The sequence below is a fragment of the Mycetomoellerius zeteki genome, unplaced genomic scaffold, assembly GCF_001594055.1.
Source record: "Mycetomoellerius zeteki isolate Tzet28-1 unplaced genomic scaffold, Tzet1.0 scaffold122, whole genome shotgun sequence".
Classification (NCBI taxonomy): domain Eukaryota; kingdom Metazoa; phylum Arthropoda; class Insecta; order Hymenoptera; family Formicidae; genus Mycetomoellerius; species Mycetomoellerius zeteki.
The window spans coordinates 1,889,082-1,912,531 of NW_017256147.1; the positions used below are offsets into that span (position 1 = coordinate 1,889,082).

Sequence of the window (23,450 nt, forward strand, 5' to 3'; positions counted from 1 at the left end):
AAAGAATATTCATTTTGTAATGGTAATTAAATTTTACATTGTTATTTACAAAACATAAGTAACCAAATAAATTTGTACCGTTAAATAAAAAAATGTTCATTTAACAAAAAGATATTGTATTTTGTTATTTTAACAAAATAATCCAATGATAATCGGTCATTTGTAAATAATTCTCTTTTTTGTTACCAATACTATATCTTTTTTTCTCAGTGTATGCTATATACTTATATTATATAAAAGATATACATTATATATATATATATTATATATAGTAGGAGCGTGTCTTTTATTTAACATTACAATTCTCTTCTTTTCTTATCGCAAATGAGCATCCGCTCGTGCCGCGCGCCATTGAGGAAAACTTTAGGCTTTCTCCAGTCAGCTTCTCGCTTCTCGAAGACCTCCGGTTGCTAAAGTCGCAGCTTGAAATCTTCGACGGTAGCGCTGATCTTAGAATGTAACGAATTGGCAGTGATTGACGTCTCTCGTGCGAGACTTCCCGGGCGACTTCTTTGCTCGGCAATTTCCTCGGAGGTCCCCTTCCTATATTACATTGGCTGCAATTTCTCTTCCGGATCACTGCTGACCATGGATGTTTCCGTCTCCTCAAATTTGCGCGAGTTAGCGGGGTCGATGATTTGTTTCATGCGATCCCTTTGGCTCTTAAAGACAAGTGTCAATTATTTTTTTCCCTCCTGATCTTACGCATCAGGACACTACGAGGAAACACACGTTATACACGTGATTCTTTGGACTTCAATGAAGTGTTACTTTATAATATCTGCTCGTCAAGCCTTCTTCCGAATTGTTCTCGTGGATTGTTTTAGACATAAACTCGATCTTCGATTGTCTCCAAACGGCGTTTCGCTGATCATCGATCTCCTCAAGTGTTCCTCGAAAATGGGTTCTTTTTGTCAATGATGAAGTCTGGCAAATCTCGAATACCTAATGTACAGCTACTTTCGTAGATTTCTCTCTTGATGTTTGTTCATCGAGCTTAGGCGTTCGATAATCGATCGCTTTCTACTTGCAGCATATTACTAGGTGACCTCGGAAAATACTAGATCGCGTGCAAATGTCGAAGATCTTCGCGATCTTTACGAGGAAGAGGTCTCGACGGTCCCAACCGCGGAGTGTGGCGCGCGGCTGAGACCGCTCGCAGAGACGATTGATTACACGTGTCTCTTCATGTGGAGAGCTAGATGGTCGCTGCGGGAGAAGCATCGGTCGCAATGCCGGCATTTGAACGGCTTCGCGCCGGTGTGCTTGCGGTAATGGCGCGTCAATTCATCCGAACGCGCGAATCGCCATTCGCAGCCCTCCCAACTACACTTGTACGGTTTCTCCCCTGAAACAGAAAAAAGCAAACCCACATTAGAGAATTTAGTAGGGCGCTTAATTCTTCAAGTAGTTATTCTCGCAAAACGATTTTGACAAGCCACTATAAAATTCTAATTGATATAAGAGATATATTTTAACGTTTATAATAAACTAGCAGTAAACAGACACGATTTTCAATAAGATCTGTAAGCAATATAAAATTCAACAATAATTTTATGTTTAATAGTCTGTTTAAAAACACTTCAGATTTGTCTGAAGAAATTAATTTTTTATTTTTAGGAAATTAATAAAAATTAAAATTAGAAAAATTTGTATAAAATCTGCAAATATCCTTCGTCACTTTTAATTTATAGATTTATAACAGATTGTGTGTAAGTAGGTAACAAACAATAAGTATATTTTCTTTTTAATAATCCTTTTGATTTCAGGATTATGAATTAATACAGATATCGTTCTAAATATTACTAAACTTGCTATAAATCACGTATGCTTAGTTTCGGTAAACTGCCATTGTCAATCGACAGTTTGTGCAGAACATAACGCTGGATAATGCCAGTTTGTATAGAGATAAGCGGAATCACACAGTATCAGTCTCCTACTTGAGAAAGCTCGTTCGTTCAATGTTATGATCCAGACACCGTAGGGGCTTCCTTGATCATAGGACAATAAACGTATCGCGATAGGCATAAGCTTACTGAAAAGCGATTCAATAGATTTCCGCACGACGATACGAGGATTGGACGTTATTATCCCTCTAAACAGACTATCAAAGACAATCAGTAGTATCTAATCGTCGTTAACTGGCAACGAAATGTCGACGACGGGATTTGTGTCCAACTATCGGCACAATAGCAACCGCACGTTGGGTGGCGACACGATACAAATCCCTGTGTCACAAATCCGAGGTAATCCTGTGGGATTCGCACGGCGATTGAATCTGATTTAAAAACCTATATAACCCTGAAAAATCCGCACGATGCCGCCCGTCCAGCGTCGCTGATTTGCGACACATGAGAGATGTATTAGAGACCAGCCGTGAAAAACACATATGCGACTGTACGCTGAGACGGAACCGCTCGTCAGGTGGAAGGAGAGACCATGTGTTATTAAGTCCGTAAATAATCTATTCGGTAATATAGAAGGCGGCTGACGTTGATGAGGCCACGGCGGAGAAGAGACAATACGAGGTCACCACCTGTGGCGCGATGTTAGCGAGATTAACAAGCCGAGGGAGTTTCGCAGCTCGGAAAGAGAAGCGGGTTGAGGTAGGGACGGGAGAAGCGGGTTGAATCAGAGGCTGTAGAAACGACTGCGAACCCCATACTAGCTGGTAAATCGTGACCCGATAGGGAAAGGGTAGCTGGCGCGGCGCCGCGCCACGTCGGCGTATCGCGACTCATCGATCTCACAATACAAACGATTTCTATCCTTTTATGTATATATCCTAATACAGAATCGTGTACTATTCTCTGCCATTTGATTCTTCATTGGATTATGTTATTCTTAGTTCACGATCGGTTGTCGAATACTTTCGCAGATCAATTGAAAAGTACACACAAATTAATTCTACCATTTATAATGGTTTCAAAATATGAATCTCGACAAGATTCGAGAGAACATTTGTGTAAAATATCTGTACTTAATTAATAAGCGAAATAGTAGATTATCTTGTTGAATAAATCTCTCAAGGAATAATGAAAAATTATGGCTCGCGTAAAAAGGTTAAAGCAAAGGCTTTGTCTTCCTGATTTAAACTTTCGGAGTGTCCGTGCAGACGTGTCTCTTGTCGCGATCTAGATACGTCCGTTGTAAAGTACTTTGAGCTCGCACTGAAATACGATCTTCTATTATTTTTGTCAAGGCACGAAATTTGTCGGGCATATCCGACTGCATCTAGGAACTGATGCGCGAGTATATTTCACAACACCGCCGTCGAGATAAAAGTAATACAAATGTGTGTATAAAACCCCGAAGAGAAACGTTTAACACGTCGCATGCCCTCCCGCGGTTCTCATAAATCCGAAAAAGAGGCGGAATCCTCGACTCCACAAAGTGCTGTTTTTAGATTGCCATGTCTGTTTGCGAGTTTGCGCAAAAGGCACGGTTGTAATTTAAATGTAGCGTTTTCTCATCCGTATAACGCGCTGCGTCTGAAAAAGTAGATGTAACAGATTGCATCGTGATTTCAGTCAGTGTTGACGAAGATATTTTCCACGCGTCGCGTCCGAATCAGTTTTTGAGAGAAACGAAAAATATACTAAATTATGTAATCTGAAATATCATAATAATATCCAATAATAATATATGTCCGTGCAAAAAAATTAATATTACTTTTTAATTGTTGAGCCTTCGGTTCAGTGGTAAGTCCATTGAACCGACTCCATTACAAATTCTCTCTCTTTGTCAAAAATGCCAAATAATTAAATTTTCTTTATATTACATCTGCACATTTGGATTATTCTTATTAATAGACATCTTATGCAATTTCCTATTTTTTAAAAAAAAGTAGATTGGAAAGTAACATCAAAATAGAAATTTGTCTTATTGAAAGAGCATCCTAAAAATTTATATTTATTTGTGCATATTGTGTATATTTGCATGTTTGTGCTAATGTGCATGTTTGTGCATGTCTGCATAAATATCTTCAGATCATAAAAAATCCGATATTTACTTATTAAAATATACTTAGTATTCATTCTTTTTTATACGATATTATTACGTCATTTTGGTTCCTTAAAATTAATTATTGCCTTTTAATTAACATAAATTATTTGGATCTTACAGACTCAGTGTCAGTAACTATGTTACATATTTTGGCTCGGAAGGATTAACTATGTAACCGATATTAAATTCTAAAGAAAGATAAAATAAAAAAAGTATCTTTAGATTTTTCTTTGCAGAGTTACTGCAATCCTATGAATCCCAATACAACAGATTTATTGTAAATTTATATTCTAGATATATACAAATATCGTAAGTTTCGTTATATTTTGCGAGATTGGCGCAAAGCATTTAAAAATACATGTATATATATAAAGGATAATTTCTCGAAACCCTCTACTCTCGATTACGCAGTCACAATGACTGGTGCAACTGACGTTTTCCCGAACGACGTTCTATGTTCCGCGAGAAGAGGAGGGATGAAGGGAAAAAATTTACACCGCGTTTCGGTCTCTTTCAAAGTTGTACCGAGGGGGTACTAGCGGGAACCCCTCTTCTACACCGAGTCTCTCATCCCTAGCAGGAGGTGACGACGACAAATCCAGCCGGGACGTGGCGACGCATAACCAAATCCGTCCATCCCTTCGCCCCCCATTACTTCACCACCTGCACCCACCCTCGACTGGCTGTTTCCGGCGCCTCCGCCAACGACACCCGACATTCTACGAGGCCGCGACTCTGCGGAAAATACGGCACACGTACTTGACGTACCTCACACCGTTCATCCATCTCACCCTTTCGCCCTTCGCGGTTCGAGAAAAGCAACCCCCAGATACCATCCGTTCCCCTTGCTTCCTGCTGTCCTCCGCAGCCAGCTAGAGAAATGGTGACACGAATGTGCCTGGGCCCCCCCGCAAGGGCGGGAATTGCGGACTCGCGTCGGAAGGAAATTCCGAGGAAGATAAGGATAAATAAGGTAAACGCGACGGAGTGGAAGGTGCTGCATGTATTACAAGTAGCCTAGCAGGCGAAAAGAAAAATTGTCGTTGACTTCATTGTTGGATCGCCGCGACGATGAGAGAATACTCGTCTCTCGGCCATAAAGTTTCACAAGATGTCGACGCAAAAAAAAAGAATGGTCAAAATTATCAATCCATTGAATTCAGGCCACAGCCTACGTACAAAATATTTATCTTTATTATACACTAATATACACATTCGGATAAATAAGGAAAATTCAGCAATTATTATATATACACACACACACACACACACACACACACACACACACACGCACGCACACGCACACACGCACGCGCGCGCGCGCGCACATCATTTTGTCGCCGTATTTTCCAATGAGAATGTCATTGCAGCTCCCGTACAATATAAAACGAAGAGATGATTGTTTCGTTCGAGAAGCCATCGGAAATCGAGAGAGAACAAATGCGAACGCGAGCTACGTACGCTGGCGCTCGCCGAGGTAACGCAATTTTTGCAAAAATCCTGTACGCGACTACGTGCGCACGTAATGTTCGATTTCACGGACGAATTAAATTTTGCGTAGCCATGGCGACCATGCCGTAACGCTTTACACGACCGCAGGCGTTTATCGCGAACGCGTGCCCCGTCTGGTCCGTTCGACGCGCATGGGCATATCACGGCACGGGTTGGAATACACGCGAAACGACATGTACGTGCAACGGGCATTGCGCATTTTATCGCTGCATAATGGCCTCCCGGCGGTTCGTTACCACCTACGTAATAAAGCCATATTAAACAAGATGGCTTAACGCGTTAAACCCTCTCGTCCCGTCCCACCTTCTCGTACCCTTCGCGCGCGTCGACAACGAATGTTGCTAAACGACGTCCACGTATAGAAAACACGCACGCACCCTCGTCCGCGTTTCTCTAGTATTTTTAAGTGTGCATCAAGATGTATTTACTGTCTCTCTTCCATCCTTCGTTAAGTCGATAGCAAGAGATAAATTTACGGAAATTATTTCCTACGATGGATGTAAATCATGCATTAAATGTAATACGTATTAGTTTGTGCCTTTGTGTTTAATGCTTAATTCTTTTGGATCTTTTAAGCTCAGTTATGGAATTTTTAGAATCTTTTGGATCTAATCATCATCAGACATCTTTTAGATTCGAACACTCGTCTCTGGTTCAGTTAGAAAAAAAATCACGTCGAGTATTTTCCACAAATAAATAAAACAATAATATACTTTCGAATAATTACTTACGTATTCAAAAGATAAAAAATTAATTTTAAATTAATTTTTAAATTGAAAAATAAATGTTTTAATTTTTTAAATAAACAAATTGTGAAAAAAGATAATTGAAAAACAGTTATTTTCAGTATTATTATAGTAACTATTTTGCCACAGCCAGCTTTTGTCGACGTACATTCTCATGCAGCGTTAAACATTAAGTCATTAATTTACGCTAGCATATAATAGATTTAGACGCGTTAATGATTTCAGCCGTTTGCATGCCGTGTTATACATAAACTGCGAAACTAATGCGATCAGTTCATACTTCGCGCGAACGCGTAACATATTAGACATTGTTTACCATGAATATCATAAAATCATCAACAGCTTCGCGATCGATGAGATATATCAAAAATCCATCTAAACGGGATATAATGCAATTATGAGCCCTTGAAGAGGTCATTTTACTTCGTTTTGATAAATGGATCCTGCATGCGATGTAAGCAATATTATTATTGCGTAGAGAACAATGCATGTTCTGGTAATCCGCGTTTTATTATGGCATAATAATCCGTCTATTGTCGACACTGCCTCGCCATTTCGTAATAGAGCAGTAAACAAGCAGACTTCTCTCCATTAAAACGCATTCTCAACGCATTCTTTTTCATCCCTCTGCTCTTCTTCATTTGTCCGAAAGAATGCAAATGACAATTCATCTTTAGTTCTTAATGGTTATTTTTATTGCGGCCTTGACACTTAAGTTAATAATGATCGTCGAGATATCAAAGTGACAATGTAGCTCTTTACTTTCCATTTCATCAGTTTATTCATAATGTAAATTTACGTCACTACTTTTTTATTCATAGAACACTTGGCATGAATCGAGATAACAATGTAAATTTTATTAATTATAAATTCATAGTATAATACATTAAGCTGATTAAATCAAATCTGGTTTAATATTTAAAAATTTCCTTTGAACTATCTCGGAAAGAGTAAATAATTTTCAAGCGCATAAGAATTTTTTAAGTGCGATACTTAAATTATCATGCCGGGCACGTTCACCCTTCTGTTTTTGTCCCAATAAACATTATCTTGTAGAGAAAAAGGCCGTCAGGAAACACGCAAAAATATCGGCTTTTACCTTTGCATGTAAACGAGTTGGAATACCGAATCGTCCTAAGTCTAAAAACGCGGCACGCTCGCGTGCTCGTGAATAACGAAGTTAGCGTCGTCGCGCCTTATACGGTATGCCGGAGCGTCCTTTCCGGCGGAAGGGCGATTTTTCTACGTCCTCCCTCTGCCAAGGACGACGACGTTACACCGATGGGGGTCCGGGCGGCGGGTTGGTATTGCGTCGATATGTCAGTCCGTCCTGGCAACGTGTGCTCGTCGTCTTTGCATTTTATTAAGTCCGCCGCCGGCGAGGATGTATAGGGTACCTTCCGTCATGTCGCCGAGGGATAGGACAACCGGAATTTATGGGCGAGGATTCCGCCCCTGAGTCCGCCTTTTACATCCGAGGACATTTTGCGCGAAAACGTTTCGGCGAATAGCACGCGTCTAATACCGGAGGCCATCGCGAGCACCCACGTGACGGATCGCTCGAGGGACGGCCGACTTGAGATTTTTCCTCGTGGTTCCTGGAAAACTCACCAAGCGGCGAACGTTACTTTCTCCGCGATACTTATCGCCAGCAACTTTGCCGGGAAATTGACGCGGACGTTTCGTTACTCGCAAACGAACCTCGCGAAGCGATCGACGACCGTCGATCGATCTATTTCTGCTTGAATCGACGCCGCGTAGAAACTTCTATCATGGACAGAAACGTACCGAATTTCGGCACCGCGAAATAACTTGGCAACAGAATGAATACGTATCGGGAATACGTAAACGTAAAACGTGGTAAAACCAATGATTGCAGAAAGTTGACTCTTTACGATATTGGCTCTTTACCGAACTGATAAGTAGAAATGAACTGCAAAGTTACAATCACGACATATTGCGTACTTTCTGTTGTTTCTTTCTAGAGTTTAGTATGAAATAAGTTTGTTCCGTACAGTTTAATATATTTCTTCCTACGCGACGTCAACGTATTTTTTGTGTTTTATCGATCTTACAAATAGGCAACGACTTTGAACGAATAAATTCTCCATTTTCTGTTCTCGAATTCTAGTTTTAGGGAGAAATACGTTGAAAACTTATCTTTTTAGAAAGAGACAGTCGTCACCGCGAGCAAGTAAGAAAGAGGAACGCTTTCTTCGGAGAAATATCGTACGCTATAAAAGAGGAAATGCAAGGTATCTCTTTTACAAAAAGATTTTGCTTCATGCCCCCTGGGAAGAGAGATACGATTTTCTAACACCGCCAGCATAGTACTCGTACTTTACATTAGTCGCTTTTATGCACCTCGCGTTTCGTGTGCAATCTGAGGAATTCCTCATAGTGACGCGTATCAAATTACGAGACGTATCGCACCAGTTTCTTTTTCGTATACCGAATTTCGGTGGAGCACGGTTCCCTTTTTTTTGTGAGAGACAAGACAAGGCTAGAAACCAACCCCTGTAGTCGGAATGAAAAACGGGGGGAATAAGAAAGAGGTTTTCTTTTCAAGAAATATTGTGTGCTATAAAGGAGAAGATACGCTTCTACTTTATTCACAAAAAGATTTTCATTGCCCCCGCCGGCGAAGGAGATGAGATTTTCTGATAGCGCAGCGTTCTCTTGCATATTCAAAGGCGTTCCACGCACGAATCTTTCGGTATCTAATAGCGCAGAGCGTGTTCGACGCATTTGCGAAAATTCGATCGAACATAATTGCGAAAATACCCGCTTGAATGGCAAACAATGCAAATTTGCTAATATCGAACTTTTTGAAAAATATTGTATTGTGCGATAAAGACGCGTCGTTCTGTTTTAAAGGAATGCACGGTTAATTTGTTACCGGGGAGAAAGAGAGAGACGCCCAGTGAACTTTTCTGCGATTAGAGTACCAAATTCTGGTTTACATCCAAAAATACTTGGAGAGAAGTTTCTTGTTGTGAGAGCGTTTAATATATCAGAGACCATCCTACAGGACCGCGTGATAGATCGTTCGAGGGACGACCGGCTAGACGTTCCCGATGTAAGAAAGGGTCCGTGGAAAACAGCATAGTTACCCCTACTTGCAGCACGATGGAGGGGTGGCATTTTATTATTTTCGACATTCCACTTCGGGGAGGATGGTCCGGGATTCGTCTCGAGGATCGCATAAAGGTCCGAGAAAATTTTACGAAGCGCGATATCGCTTCATACTCAGTTTTGAAAAGACGGATTTTGTGAACGACGTTCTTCTTGCCGGTACGAGATAGCGGGTGTTGTAGAAATGATAAATGAGAGATTTCTTCCGGAAGTATCGCATCGTGAAAATGGGCGTACGGTTGTTCGCGAAACAAGACGCAGTAAAGTGAAAGGGATAAAAAAAAACTTGCGCGCTCGAGGATCGATCATGCGTTTTTCAGCGAATTTGTTCATTGTTTTCCATTATGTTAAATCGCGTGAACAGGAATCAAAATAATTTCATTTTGTATATAATTTATATATAATCGTCTGCATAGTCACTCTTTCTTATTTTTTATTTTCGAATTTATTTATAAAAAATTTTCACTATTAACCCTACATTATTCATGTAATATTTAACATAATTACTCGCGTGAGGTGTTTCTGATATCGCAACATTATACTTTATTTTTTATTATTCTCTTTGGTGATTTAAAATTAAAGATTGATATTCTATACATTCTTTGGTGAAAATAAATCTAATTTTTTTAAATTGTAAAACAATTTGAGCTAAATATAATGTGTATTAATAGCATTTATTTAGCTGTATTTATAAAGCTGTACGGAAAGAACGACTTTGTTAAAGTATCTAAAAATTTAATTAGATACAAATCTGAAGATAATTTTATTGTACTATAAAAATAATTACATAGAAATCTTAAGCATGATGAGAAATGCTGCAAAAAGTTTTGACATTCTAGCAATCAGTTTGATCGTCCTATATATTTATTTTGAAGGGCCAACAAAATTATTTTCTACAATATAATATAAAAAATTATTTTCATGGCAGAACCATCCGTGTGTCATCCCACGTGAATAATGAAGGGTTGGCATCATGTCATGAAAATGTAACAAAAAATAACGCAGAAAGAGATATCGAAAGTGTCGAGGGATACATACTTCACATGAAAATTTTGCGGAACTTACTTTACAGCCTCACTTTTCAAACCGCATCTTCGTGACGCATGTATAAAAGATTTTCATCGCGTGTCGCGAAACTGCCGGATACGATTCGCATTTCGCGTGTTGTGAAGTGCGGTTACGCTGTCAACCGAAGCGAGAACTTTGACGACGTTTCCAATTGTTTGCGGTACACAACCCCCGTCGCGGCAGACAGATCTAACTTCGGTGTGATCATGTGTTTCGAACAGTGCCCGAGGTGCGAATCGATGTATGCTGTACATGCGCGAATAGTCGTTTCGAGGTAAACGTGTTACAATATGCATTAAGCAAACTTTTGCGTAAGTAGTACGTACTTACACTGAAAAAAAAAGATTGATTGCTGCAGCCAATTAGATGGTAAAATATGGCATAGCATTTTTAATTTGCTGCAGCAGCCAATCTTTTTTTTCAATATATGTAATCGAGAAAATGATCTGTCGATGCAAATATTGGAATGCTATTAGACCTAATTAAAAGCTATTTATACACACATCGTCGATATCGTTACAAATAGCCTGCCAATTTCATTAAAATATTTCGTAAATCGAAACGTAACGTAAAAGCATGTTACATCGTGTTTGCAATAAAACGTTTACTATTGGTATGCTTTTATTACAACGCACGTGCGGATTCACCACGTGAACTTCATTCGTTTCTACTACAAATCTCTAGAAATAAATTCTGAAAAACGACTCGGTTCTACTGATTTCGTGCAACGAAGCTTTTCAAAGAATTACGAAACGTTTTATCGCTACTCGAATTACACGCAATAATCGATTAGCTTCTGATACACCCATAACGTTCGTTCGCGATAAAACGTGCTTCAATATAAAATAGACGATTTTCCTGGGTAATTAACCTTGAATTAATTACGCTGACCTAAATTTAGCTGAAGCTAACTCTCCTGGGAGTGCAATCGCGATCCGGTTACGACTTTCCAGTTGCGAAAATCGATGACTGTTGTGTATCGCATTGAAGCACCACGGCACGTTGGTAACATCTAAGATTTAACATCGACGAAATATAGAAGGGAAAGGGTAAGATCGCTCACAACCACAGGCGCCTGCGGTCTCTCGTAGGAGAGGGGAGCTTGGGAGATGCAGCTGAGACTTTGAGCTTGCGGTTTAAACGTAAGAGGAGACGTGTTCAATCGCGCAGATGCACTTGGCTCGCGGGAGTACGACGACGACAACGAAGAAGAAGGCGGACGGTGTGTCGCCGAGTTCAGTTTCTCGAGCCATTATTTACGAATCGCATTACCGCGATGCATCGCGACCAGAAACTTTTAGTAATGGAGTACGGGGGCTCGACGATGTGCCGCTTACCAGCCCCCGCGAACGCTCGTCTCTTCGAATCAATGTACCGACAAATTTTGGATCACCGTCGCGACGCAGTTGTTCCTGCGTGCACCGGCGCGATGTCTGCGACGAAAAATAACAGGCTCGTTTATATGCGAAATATCGTCGATACGTAAATCACACCCTAAGAGTATCGTCCTGCACGCATCGTATGCATATGAGGATGTGTGTATCGCATTGGAACACCAAGCTGAGGAAGAATATGCACACCGATGTATAATACACACACAAAAAATATTATTCTGTTGCTAAGAAAAGTGATACTCAATTTACTTTCTTCTTTTTATGGTTATCTTTATAAAAAAAAAAAAAAAAAAAACCACAAAGAATTTTTTTAATAATAAAATTAAAATATACTTGCTACAAATTTTAGAACTCATGCACTCAAAACAAGAATTTATTCTTTTGAAGAATATTATAAAATTGATCAAAGAAGCGGCTTTATATGATAAGCAAATCAAATTTATTTTTCAAAATTAATAATCGTGATCGTAGTAATAAATTTACTAGGATTCAGAATATGTTTTGAATAAATTTAATGTTTGTGATGAATTTATGCTGATTTGCGGATACATGAACTTTTGAAATACTTGAAACAAGTAATTATTACGTGCGTATAGTATGTGTTTTTCTGTGTGTAGCAATAATTAAGATTATCTTTATTTTTATTAAGAATATGCAAATTTTACATACAATTGATTGCCATTCGATCTCATATCAATCTTTTTTTTTTGTTTTTAATAAACATACACTTTTTATTATTTTCATAAAAAAACAGCGTATTTTATCATCGACATAAATAAGTAATCCAAATATCAGTAAAATGAGAAAGGCGACAATGGTGATACAATTGATATCGTAGAGGAAAGTAATATATTTTCCATGCAAACGTTGGAAACTTAAGAAAGTCATTCTGTCGTTTTGCAAATTTATTTCTTGCTTCATTGTAATGTTTTAACCGGGCGATTGCGCCGCTCGTTTCTTTCGCGCTTTGGACCATTCGCCAGGCATAAATCACGGATATCCGTTTGCGCGGAAATGCACTGGATTTATGGTTAATTCGATTATACCGCCCTCCCGACGCTGGATACCTTCAGGTTCTATTGTTCGCGGATACACCGACGCGTCTAAGGAGAAATGCAGAAGTAATGTATATAAGCAGACTGTTTTCGACAGCGCGGATTCATCGTCGCGAGTTACGTTGATAAATAAGTTCTCGGAGCCGCGCCACCGCTCGTTCCATTCTTCGTTTGATTTAAGATCGCGGAAAGCTGTGCGTCTCTAAAGCGCTCTCATGTTAAATTATTATACTTTGGCTGACCTACTTCGATCTCCGTAATCTCGACTAGCTCACCCCCTTCGACCGCAACTGCCTCCCGTATCCCTCGATCCGTTAAAGCAAAGTTTTCAATCGTGTATGAATATACATATATGCATGAAATACGTATTATCATCCTTGAGTCATTTATTTCCCCATTCTCGTCTTTTCCGTTCTTCGTCGAAAATATTATAGACGAAACTATATCCTTAGTAATGCTGTAAGAAAAGGTGCAGTCTCTGCATGACATTGAGAATATATTTTATTAAATTATTTAATTTTTCATTAATTGCAGTTAGTATTTAATAAACTTGTATTTATAAATAATTTATCAAGCGATCATACATTGCATATTAATAGAGGTTTCTGTTCAGAATAAATATTTTTCTCTTTTAGACCGAAGAATGCTAAATGTTTCATTTCCTGCACGAAATCATGCGATTGTCGAGTGAACTCAAAGAAGGGATAAAATCGCTCTTTCTCATATATGTTGACTATCCACTTTCCAGAATGAAGTGAAGGACTGTTAAGTGTCCCGGGCGAAGCGATCTCGCATCGTCGAAGGATCAAAGTCCTGTCCGCGGCGCGCGACGCGAGAACAATGACGTTCGGAATGGAATTCCAGAACGGAAAGTCCCTGTAATTGGAAATCTCTCTCTTCCTATCCTTTCGTCCCTCTTTTCTCTCGCCGTTGTACATAGCCGATGTGAGGCTGCAGGACGGCGATCGATAGTTCCTTGACACCCGTGGGAAAATCGGATACGAGAGCCCTGCGACGCTGCCACAGCGAGAAAGGACCCATTCGGACAAGAATCTAATACGCAAGAAGGATAAGCACGATGAAAAAGAAGAATTAGTTCGGTTTTATTCTCGTCAAGATATAAGGACAGAACAAAGAGTTCATCCGTGGATTTTTCTTTCGGTATTATCATTCCCATAACCGGTCTTCCCCCGGTTTTCCTCTTTTACGTTTATAATTAACGTAATTACGTAGGGCTTTCTTCTCATCGCGCATTACATAAATTCTACGTAAATCTGTCTGCGCTGTGAGTGACGGTGAAAAATCGCGGCCGTTTCGGAAGTATACACGAAACGTTACGCTCCGCTCAAATTAGCCTCTTTGCAGAAGGCCCAAATCCGTTAAACGTTTTAATTAACTTGCGGGTTTGAACAGTGTGATTTAAACGGCCGGCGAGAAATCATATTTTGCATCGATGCGTAACGCAGACAAAAAATGTAAAATTTACCGCGAGGTGCTGAACCAGCAAAATTCAAGATATTTCAACGGTTTCTCTCGCAGCTGAGATCGTTCATTTTAAGCGAGCTTCGCATGCAAAAAAAGGGTTTGATAAATAGATGGACATACTTGATATTTAATGATGTTTGATCGCTTCAAAAGAAATTAGCAAATAAATACGTTGATTAAGTCATTTAATCGGATCACATGGTAGAATCAGTGTTAAATCCGCTGTCTACGAGAATAATGTGATCCGACGAATGTAGATGAGCATGTCGTGTCTCTGTCGTCGTCGTTCTCGTCTTCAAATATAAGATCAGACTAAGCAAAGGGACTAGATCTTCGCCGATCCTTCTCGGAATATCTACATATCGAGAAGCCTTCCGAAGGGAAACTTCGCCGATGGAATTCGTAACGAACCTTCACGTTGTCGTCTCGCGATCGACGACTCGCTTCGTTTCGTGTCTCGCTACCGCGAAGTCCTGTCCGCAGGGTAATTAGATTCCGTCGAGTGAGATCAAAGTCTACCGCCATTTCCATCCCCGCGAAAAGCTCCGCTTCTCGAAGTTTCTCGATGCGGTCGTTTTTCTTCTGGTGGTAAACTCCGAGAGAGCGTGTCGCCGAACTTTTTCGACGACGAGATCGCAGCGAAAATCTCCTCATGCAGCGGATGTAATCAATAAGTACGAAAGTAGTCGCACAATTGTTTCTTTCGTCATATTCTAAGAAAAATCGTGAAATCTGTATATCTTGAAATTTTTTACTTCTCAATTTAATATGTCTTTTAAAAGTGATCACATAATTTTGTACGGCTATAATATTTAAAAAATTGTAATTTTTGATGAAATTTTGTTTAATAAAAAGTATGTATATAAAAATTAAAGAGCTTTTAAAGAACCGCCATCATCTAATAAAAACAAATTACTAGTAGTGGTCAAATGCTTTAATAGCCAGAGTTTACTTCTTTTATACGATATATAGCTACGTCTTATTCAACTTCTTACAAAGGCATTTCGACTATTTTATGAAAATAAGATATAAAACAGACAAGAATCTTAAGAAAACTATTGTGCGACAGAGGAACGTTTCAGTTCCGGAGCAGATACATGTGACATTGTGAAGTACGGACTGAGCAAGAGAAAAGAAACCGGCAAACCAATACTCGAGGGCACAATGCGCTTTTACACCTTTTTCTCCGTAAATGTCTCGAGATAAACGTCCTACGGCGAGCCGTCGTACATGTCGCGGCAGTCCGTCGTCTGGCACAGCCGTTCCGCCGACAGGAGGATCCCCGTGTCAGGACGAATTCATAACAGAGTCATAATTGCGGGACGGGTCTCGCAGTATGCATAATCCCGTAGTTAGCAGTTCTGCTTAACGATCCGCGAGAAGCAATCCCGACGTACCTGCCATGCTGCAGGATGGAGGCGTCCCAGCCAACCCGTCCCTTATTACTACCCTTGCATTCCGCCCCGTTCCCTCTCTCTCTCTCTCTCTCTCTCTCTCTCGTCACATCTGTGTAGGGCCATGCCTAAGCTATACGTAGAAAGACGAGGGCACGTACCGCAGGATACCGTACGTACGACTGGCGAAACCCTAGGACCTGAGTGTGACGCGACAAAAACCGTGGATAAAGAGCAAGGGTCCGAGAATGAGGATGAGGACGGGTCGTACTGGAAGAAGAGAGAAAGGCGAAAGGGAACAGGAGAGTTCGTTAATTACAATCTCTCTGCCTGCCACCGTTCACCATAAGCGACCACGAAAAGGATCGGAGGGAGGAGGATGCGAAGACCCATGGCAATATCGCTTTCGGACAGTGACGCGAACCGTCAACATGGATCATGGAAGTAGCAAGATGGATATTGCCGCTCTTTAAGGTGGAAGAAAATTTTACTCGTTTTATCGAAACACAAGAGAATTCTAACCGACGAAGAATTATAATTACGCTTGTCTCGTATAATTTAATTTATACAGATTAAATACTAATAATCCGATTATATAATTATCCGATTTGATATAACATAGCAAGCGTAAACAGATTTTAAATGCAATATAGTTGACGTAAATTGTAGTATTTTAACAAAGTTATTTAGTCATAATTATCTTTACAGATAAGTTATTTTAAATTTACAGAAATTTTATTAATGCATTTTATTAATGTATTTTCTAATAAGTGCTTTCGCTCTTTTGCTAATATTAAAGAATAAAAAAGTTTTAAATAATACTTTATTCAGCCACGTAAAAAGCCAGACAGAAACATAGAAATAGAAAGCAAACGTAATACAACAAAATTGATACATTTAAATGAAACACACTAAACGAGTTCAATTTACACGTCGTTACGTACCCTTTTGTTTTTGAAAGAATATGTATGTACGAAGATCAGAAAAATGTTTCCAAATGACAATAGCCAATTAGAGAAACATGCGATGTCGGTCGAATCTGATTCTATCGGAGATAAATGCATGAGAATACGCGCGAATAAGCGCTATATTTGTCTGCTTTGTTTCGTTAGATGCCATCTCTCGAAACGCATCGATGCGAATAACGAAGCACCCTTAATTCGGCCTCGTAATTAATTATACTCCCGTTGTTGCCGTAGCGAGAATGTCCGGCGATTTGAAAAATTTGTTATAACTCGCGTCAATATGCTCGTGAACGCTTCTCGCGCACATATTCATTGCTGCACACACATAAAGTTCGCCGTAATCATAGTTCAGCTTCATCGCTCTTATGATTATTTGGATTCGCGCGTGGCGTGTCGCGACAGTCTATCGGATTATCTCGCATCAATGGCAATTTGAACCGACTAATTTATCGACAGCCTCGATACACACACACACACACACACACACACACTGGGCTCGAATCAACTACTAGGTAGACATAGCTGCATCAACTCACCCGTGTGCGTCCTTTGATGGGCCTTCAGATGCGAGCTTTTGGTGTATACCTTCTTGCACCCGGGGAATTGGCATTTGTGTATCCTGCGTTTCGTGTCGGGCGGACTGTGCTCGTTGCTCCTCGCGTGGTGCCTGTTGGCCACGGTGGTCGTGGTTGCAGTTGTGCCCGCGTGCGCGTGTTGCGTGCCGGCTACCGCGGGGAAGCCGTTCGCCGTGACGGAGATCAGTCTGGAAAAAACACGATTTGCTTCCTCTCATTGGATGTATTTTAGCCACGTTGTAATTAGTCCGTTGCGCGCTGTCGAGGCGCGACATCCGTGAAACGGACCCCGTGCGTGTCACGGTTTGCCAGCCTCGACGAGTTAACGCGCGCGAAATAGCAAGTAGCGTGATCGGTAGAAATGTTGAGTAATCGGCGCACGTCTCGTGCTTCAAAAGAAACGCGAGCGAATTGAGAAGAGCGCAATTCCGGCAACGGGTTAATGATGGATCGCGAGAGCGAATTGTTTTAAGTTTCTTACCCTGACGTAGCGAGAACGTTCCGAGGTTACTTCCCAACGTCAACTTTTTTTAACGAGCCCGTGTCTCTTTTTTTTGTAAATTCCGTAGAAAATTGCCGGGAACGAATTGGATGGGATAAGTCGACCCGGAAAGTACGACCACTTTAAGGCAGAGAACGCCAGTTACAGTTAATCAAGATAATTTCCGAGCAAGATAACTATATACGGCGCATCCGTCTTTCATAGGGCAAGTATCGCGTTAGTCGCTTGCCTCTTTCAATTTTAAAGGCAATTAAGTTTTCATTACGCAAGAATAGCAGCAATGAGAGAACGTCAAAGAGGAACCGCCTGGTGTCTCTTTTACCGACCTTTTATCATGTAACGCGAGAAAAGAAGCGTGTACGCATGATTCTTCAGAGAAGAAAGAAAACACGAATTTTATAACACTTACCTTGCAACACCCTGCGCGTTTCCGGTGGTAACCCTGACGATAGCACTCCTCCCGCCTGTGCCGTGAAGGTTGAGGTTATGCACGTCGAGCATCGAACTTCCACTCGACGAGTGACTGGAGTTGGAATGACCTTGACCCGAACCGGGACTCGACGGCGGCGTCAGAATCTGACCTTCGCTTTCGCACCCGCTGTCCTCCTCCTCCTCGATTTCCTGCAGCAGCAAAACCACGCGCATTATGCAACGAGATTACGATTAATAACGTAACGGGATTGATTGCACGGTCCGTGAATCGCTGCCGGGAATCGCATCGGACTCGGACTGGTTACGGCAGACAAATAAACCGATGAGAATCGAATCGTGATCGCGCGATCTAACTCATTACGTCCAGGCTGGTTGCATCAATGCAACATCGCGCATCATATTGAATCAGAAATTGCTTTTGCGAGAGAATAACTTCAGTTGGATTAAAAAGCTAATTGGAAAGATGTCTTCACAAACTGTACATTTACAATAAATAAATCGAATTCTTTTATGTAACGTGAATTTCGGAATCCTCACGCGTAAAATTAACTTTTAAAGTTTAAAAAAGTTAATGAGATTTTAAAAAATATTTTCACGAAATTAAAATTAATAATTTTTAGAACAAAAACTCTGTTAAAATTTTAAAAAAATATTCTACTAATTTGTTATAAAACAGCAATATATAAAAAAATATTTTTGTCCTTCATAAATTCATTTGTAATTAATTATTTTTCTAATCGAGCACGGATTTTTAATTACTGTTAATTTTAAGTAAAATATTATTGATTGAAATCGCTAAGCATAACATACCTCGTGTTCCTCATCTTCCTCAAGGTCTTCACTCGGTTCTTTTTTAAGAATGAGCGCCGTGCAAGAGAGGGAAGGTGAACTGTCCCAGGACAGTGCTGAACACGCCGAACTCGCCGAGGACATCGATAAAGAATCGAGGTGACGATCGAGGAGATCCCTATCGCGTCCACTGTCATTATGATCACCAGGACTGAATTTAATATCGTCCAGACAGAGAGGATCTCTTTCGTCTGACGACGTCGTCACCTGATTTACAAAGAAGTATTTTTTAATTTCTTAAAATAATATTAAAATAATATTCTTATATTAAAATATTATAATAATATATTAAAATAAATATCCTTTCTTTCTCTCGCGGGTCGAAGAAGGAGATAATAAAGTTATCAGCACTATATAAAAATACACACATAGAAATAATGTATATATAAATGGAAAAAAAATTATTTATATAATATATATATTAGAAAGAGAAATGTTCTCTCTATGAAAATTTGATAATAAGTAGACTAATGGTTTGTAAATATCGGCATAATCTAGTTACACACCTCCATTTTGATTGGGGGGTCAAATTGTGCGCTCGTTCCAGTGGACGTCGTCCACGAGATCGATGGTGCCCTGAAGAGGTTCCAGGGCGCTGTGTCCAATTCCGTGGGGAGTTTTTTGTACGATTGTAGCTTCGGCTCGTCCTTCAGGTACCTCTCCATCTCGTAGCATGTCTGAAAGAGGAGACAAGAGAGCTTGTTAGGAGACTGAAGCGACTTAAGTATCCCGCCGAGCCGCTCACGCAGAAATGGTGGCAATGGGCGGTTCTGTGGCTTAAATTTAATAGCCATAAAAGAGAGGGGAGGAAAGGAAACCAATTACGATCAGATGATATATATCGCTGTAATAATGATTGGCCCTTCACACTTCTATATAGAATACTTAATAAATGTTTGATGAAAAATTTGTCAGAATTCTGGGCAAGAAAAAAGTATAATAGGTTGCCAGAATAATGTAATTTGACAAATTTATAAATTATTAGGACGTTCAAACCGTGATATTTCATCAGCTTTATTCACGTATAATTAAATCTTATAAATTCTGTTAATGAAAATCAATAATAAAAATCGAGCATACGAAAATATTTCGAATAGATGAATCGCTTAATGTAAAATCAAAAAGTGAAAAATTTTTTCTTACAATATTTAATCTACTCGTATAGATACTCGTTTGCAGCGATTGAAGCAAGCTTCAAATGCTACAGAAATTATCTTTAGGAGTCAAGCATCCCATATGGGAAGGTACATCGCCGTCAACGCAACTACTCGCGAGTTTGCGAAGTTGACGCTCTCCCGTAGGCTGTGCCAGTTTGGTACAGTTCCTTGGAGAGAGTACAAAGTTATGCTACTCACTGCGAGGAATTATGCACCAACTATACCACATAAATGAGATTATAGCATACCGCCCCCCCCCCCCCCTATCTCCTTCGGGTCCGTCGTCCTGTCGACTTCTCTTTGAACGCTTCGCACAGCAAATAAACATGAAATAATAGCTGCGCCATAATATAGCTTGCTATTTTAATACGTATTGCGCACGTAAGTTTTAAGCGCTAACAATATTATATGAAACAACCGTCTGTTCAGCTTTCCGAGGATTCGATTATCGATTCTTGTAGGAATTACGATTAAGACCGTCCATTTTCGCTTCAACGCCATTGTTTCCACTTACTTTAATGAAATTCTTTACATTGTTACAGTCAAAGAAAATGTAATAAAATACAGTTAATGTGAACAAAAGGTAGACAATTGACGCAAAAATAAGAAAAGTTTAATGTGCAATTTCGTGTCATTCGTTTTTTTAATTAAATTGCATGCAATTTTTATTATTTTCTAACACTTTTACATTTACATATAAACAGGGACTCGGACCGAAACCGAAACCGATAACAGGACCGTAACCGTTATTTTTGTCGGACCGATAACCGGATCGAAATGTTGTGCAGACTAATAGAAACCGTAACCAGACCGAAAATGTTTTTCGGTTCGGTTTCAGTCCGGTTTTCGGTTTAAATTTTTTAACCTTTATGGTATATACCATGATCAACAGCCACTAAACGAACAATGTATTGGCTCATGCAGACAGAACGCGCTAATTTCCGCCGCGCGGCAAGCGTTGCCGCGTTCTGTCTGCATGAGCCATATGTTATGCATGCATAGAGAGCCTATAATCAGGGAGTCGCCAACTTACCACGTGATCTAAATCGCGCTGATTGGCTTAGGGCGCATAGCGCTCAGAAAAGGTTAGAATAACAGTGACATAAGCTGCAGCTTTTATCTTCCTGTCATTCTCACTCTAATTTTTTCGAGCGCCATGCGCCCCAAGCCAATCAGTACGATTCGGATCACGTGGTGAGTTGGCGACTCTCTTATTAATATTATAGGCTCTCTAATAGTAAGTAGTAAACTAGTAAGTTCGTGTCAGTTCGTATTCGTGACTTCGTGTTATTTACTCTTATTTCTTCTTATTATTGTTATATTTGTGCGAAAGCGATACATATCACTAGCGAGATCACATTTCCTTTTAGTAAAAATGTTTCCACAATCATCAACAACGGTATTAATTATTGAACACGGTATTCTATGGGAGTAAATTATGCCAGCGTTGAACAGTCATATTATTCTTCTTTCCGCCTGCGAGCTAAAAATGATAGCTGACGCAAGCATTCTTTGTGCACTTTGGTATCTTCCTTCGGGCATTGTCTGCCAATTTATTATTCGCCCTAACGGTTACCATCAGGAGCGGCGGTTCTGTCTGACGCTATTACAAATGAAGCTATTCGGCTTTTATAAAGCTACTTTAAGAACGTTTGTTACATGCCGACGCTGGTAGTGGCATAATATGGTCCATCGAGAAATATGTTCTTAACGTCAGTTCTCAGCGTCATGGTATCACACGTCTTAATAAACTGCCTCTTTGCAGCAGACAATTAAATTACGGTGTCTACCTCGGCTTTTTAAAAACAGAATTTTATAAGTAAAGCACCTACAGCTTATTTTATATCAAATCTTCAATTAAAAAGTGTACGGGAACTAAATGAATTAAGGAAGTACTGTTTTTTGCGCTGAGTGAATCGGCTTTTGAAACCGCAATATAAAATTAAAGAAGGAAGTGTGCAAGGCTTCCTTAGTTATCTTTAATACCATAATTTACGATAAGTACGTCTAAAATCAAACAACGAGCAAGAAGTCAAGTCTATTTTCCCGCCTGACAAAGATTTTCTTCGGGAACTGCAAAAAAATGGTTCCGCGCCGAAGTTCGAGGGTTGCGTCTAATGCCGTCGGTCCCTTCTGCGAGAAAAATAATCGCCGCCGGGCTCCTTCATTATTCACGATTAAAGTTCGTCCGGGGTACGACTAACGGCGTTAATATAACTTGGAAAGGAATTTTATCACTCGCTTAGGGACCGTTTCTCCTTCCCTGGGGCTTGCTCCAGCATCAACTGAACTTTACTAATCCTGACCTCCGAGGCACAGCTCTATATATAAACGACCGATCTATCCGTCGACTTAATCTGTCAGAAAATCTTCGAAGAAAACAACGTTAATCGTCGTTGCAAATAGAACGATATTAAAAAATGCATTCGAAAACCTTACGAATATTAATTGATTCTAATTAAAGACGTCTAATGTTTAAATAAGTAAAATATTTTAAATATATCTTTTAATAAAACAATTAAAGTTAACAAGGTAAACGAAAAACTAAAAAGAAAAATATAAAGTTCTATATAACGAAGGAAAACGAAAAGGAAAAGTATGTCTCTATTAAACAGTTTCATTACTGAAATAAAAAGATAAAACATTTTAGATTAATATTGAGATAATGGAAAGTAGATCGTGCTTGTATAATGAAAATTCTTCGATTGTTCAATTTCAAAGCAAATGTAAGTTAATGTTTGATAATTATTATAATAACAATCTTTATACTTAACTAAAACAAAAGCATTTGCAAACTCATGCTTAAATAATTTGTGAACAGTATCAAAATTTCATCGTTTATTATGATGTAATATACAATAATATTGATTCTGTAGCATCATAACCCACCGCAAAACAGGAAGCAAATGCATTTACGAGGCTACGTATGACTCGTTTTCGGAGAAACGGAGTTCAATCTTTCGCAGTTTCTAGATTATTCCGGGAAGGTGGATGGTTTCGGGGAAGATATTTTGATTTTTTTTCCCGTAACGGTAAACTCGGCTCTCTCAGCGTCGCTTAGGAGTGCGCTGCGCGGAGGAATTGCCGGGAAAAATAACCGGGAGTTTTTCCGGTTAAGCGCACACTCGTAGCTTTACGACTTCGTAGAGACGAGCCGAAGCGCGTCCTTTCGCTAT

The 23,450-nt window shown here is 39.8% G+C and overlaps 1 protein-coding gene across 1 annotated transcript in view; it reads right to left on the reverse strand.

Annotated features, from left to right (window-relative positions):
- Positions 1–283: 283 nt before the first annotated feature.
- Positions 284–23,450, reverse strand: part of LOC108731282 (Krueppel-like factor 6) — a 326,733-nt gene continuing 303,566 nt past the window's right edge. Inside the window, exons 2-6 of the mRNA XM_018461535.1 lie at positions 19,624–19,794; positions 19,079–19,324; positions 18,246–18,457; positions 17,296–17,522; positions 284–1,348 (exon numbers count right to left, since the gene is read on the reverse strand). Coding sequence (XP_018317037.1) covers positions 1,173–1,348; positions 17,296–17,522; positions 18,246–18,457; positions 19,079–19,324; positions 19,624–19,794 — 1,032 coding nt within the window. The 3' untranslated portion in view covers positions 284–1,172. The remainder of the gene's footprint in view (positions 1,349–17,295; positions 17,523–18,245; positions 18,458–19,078; positions 19,325–19,623; positions 19,795–23,450) is intronic.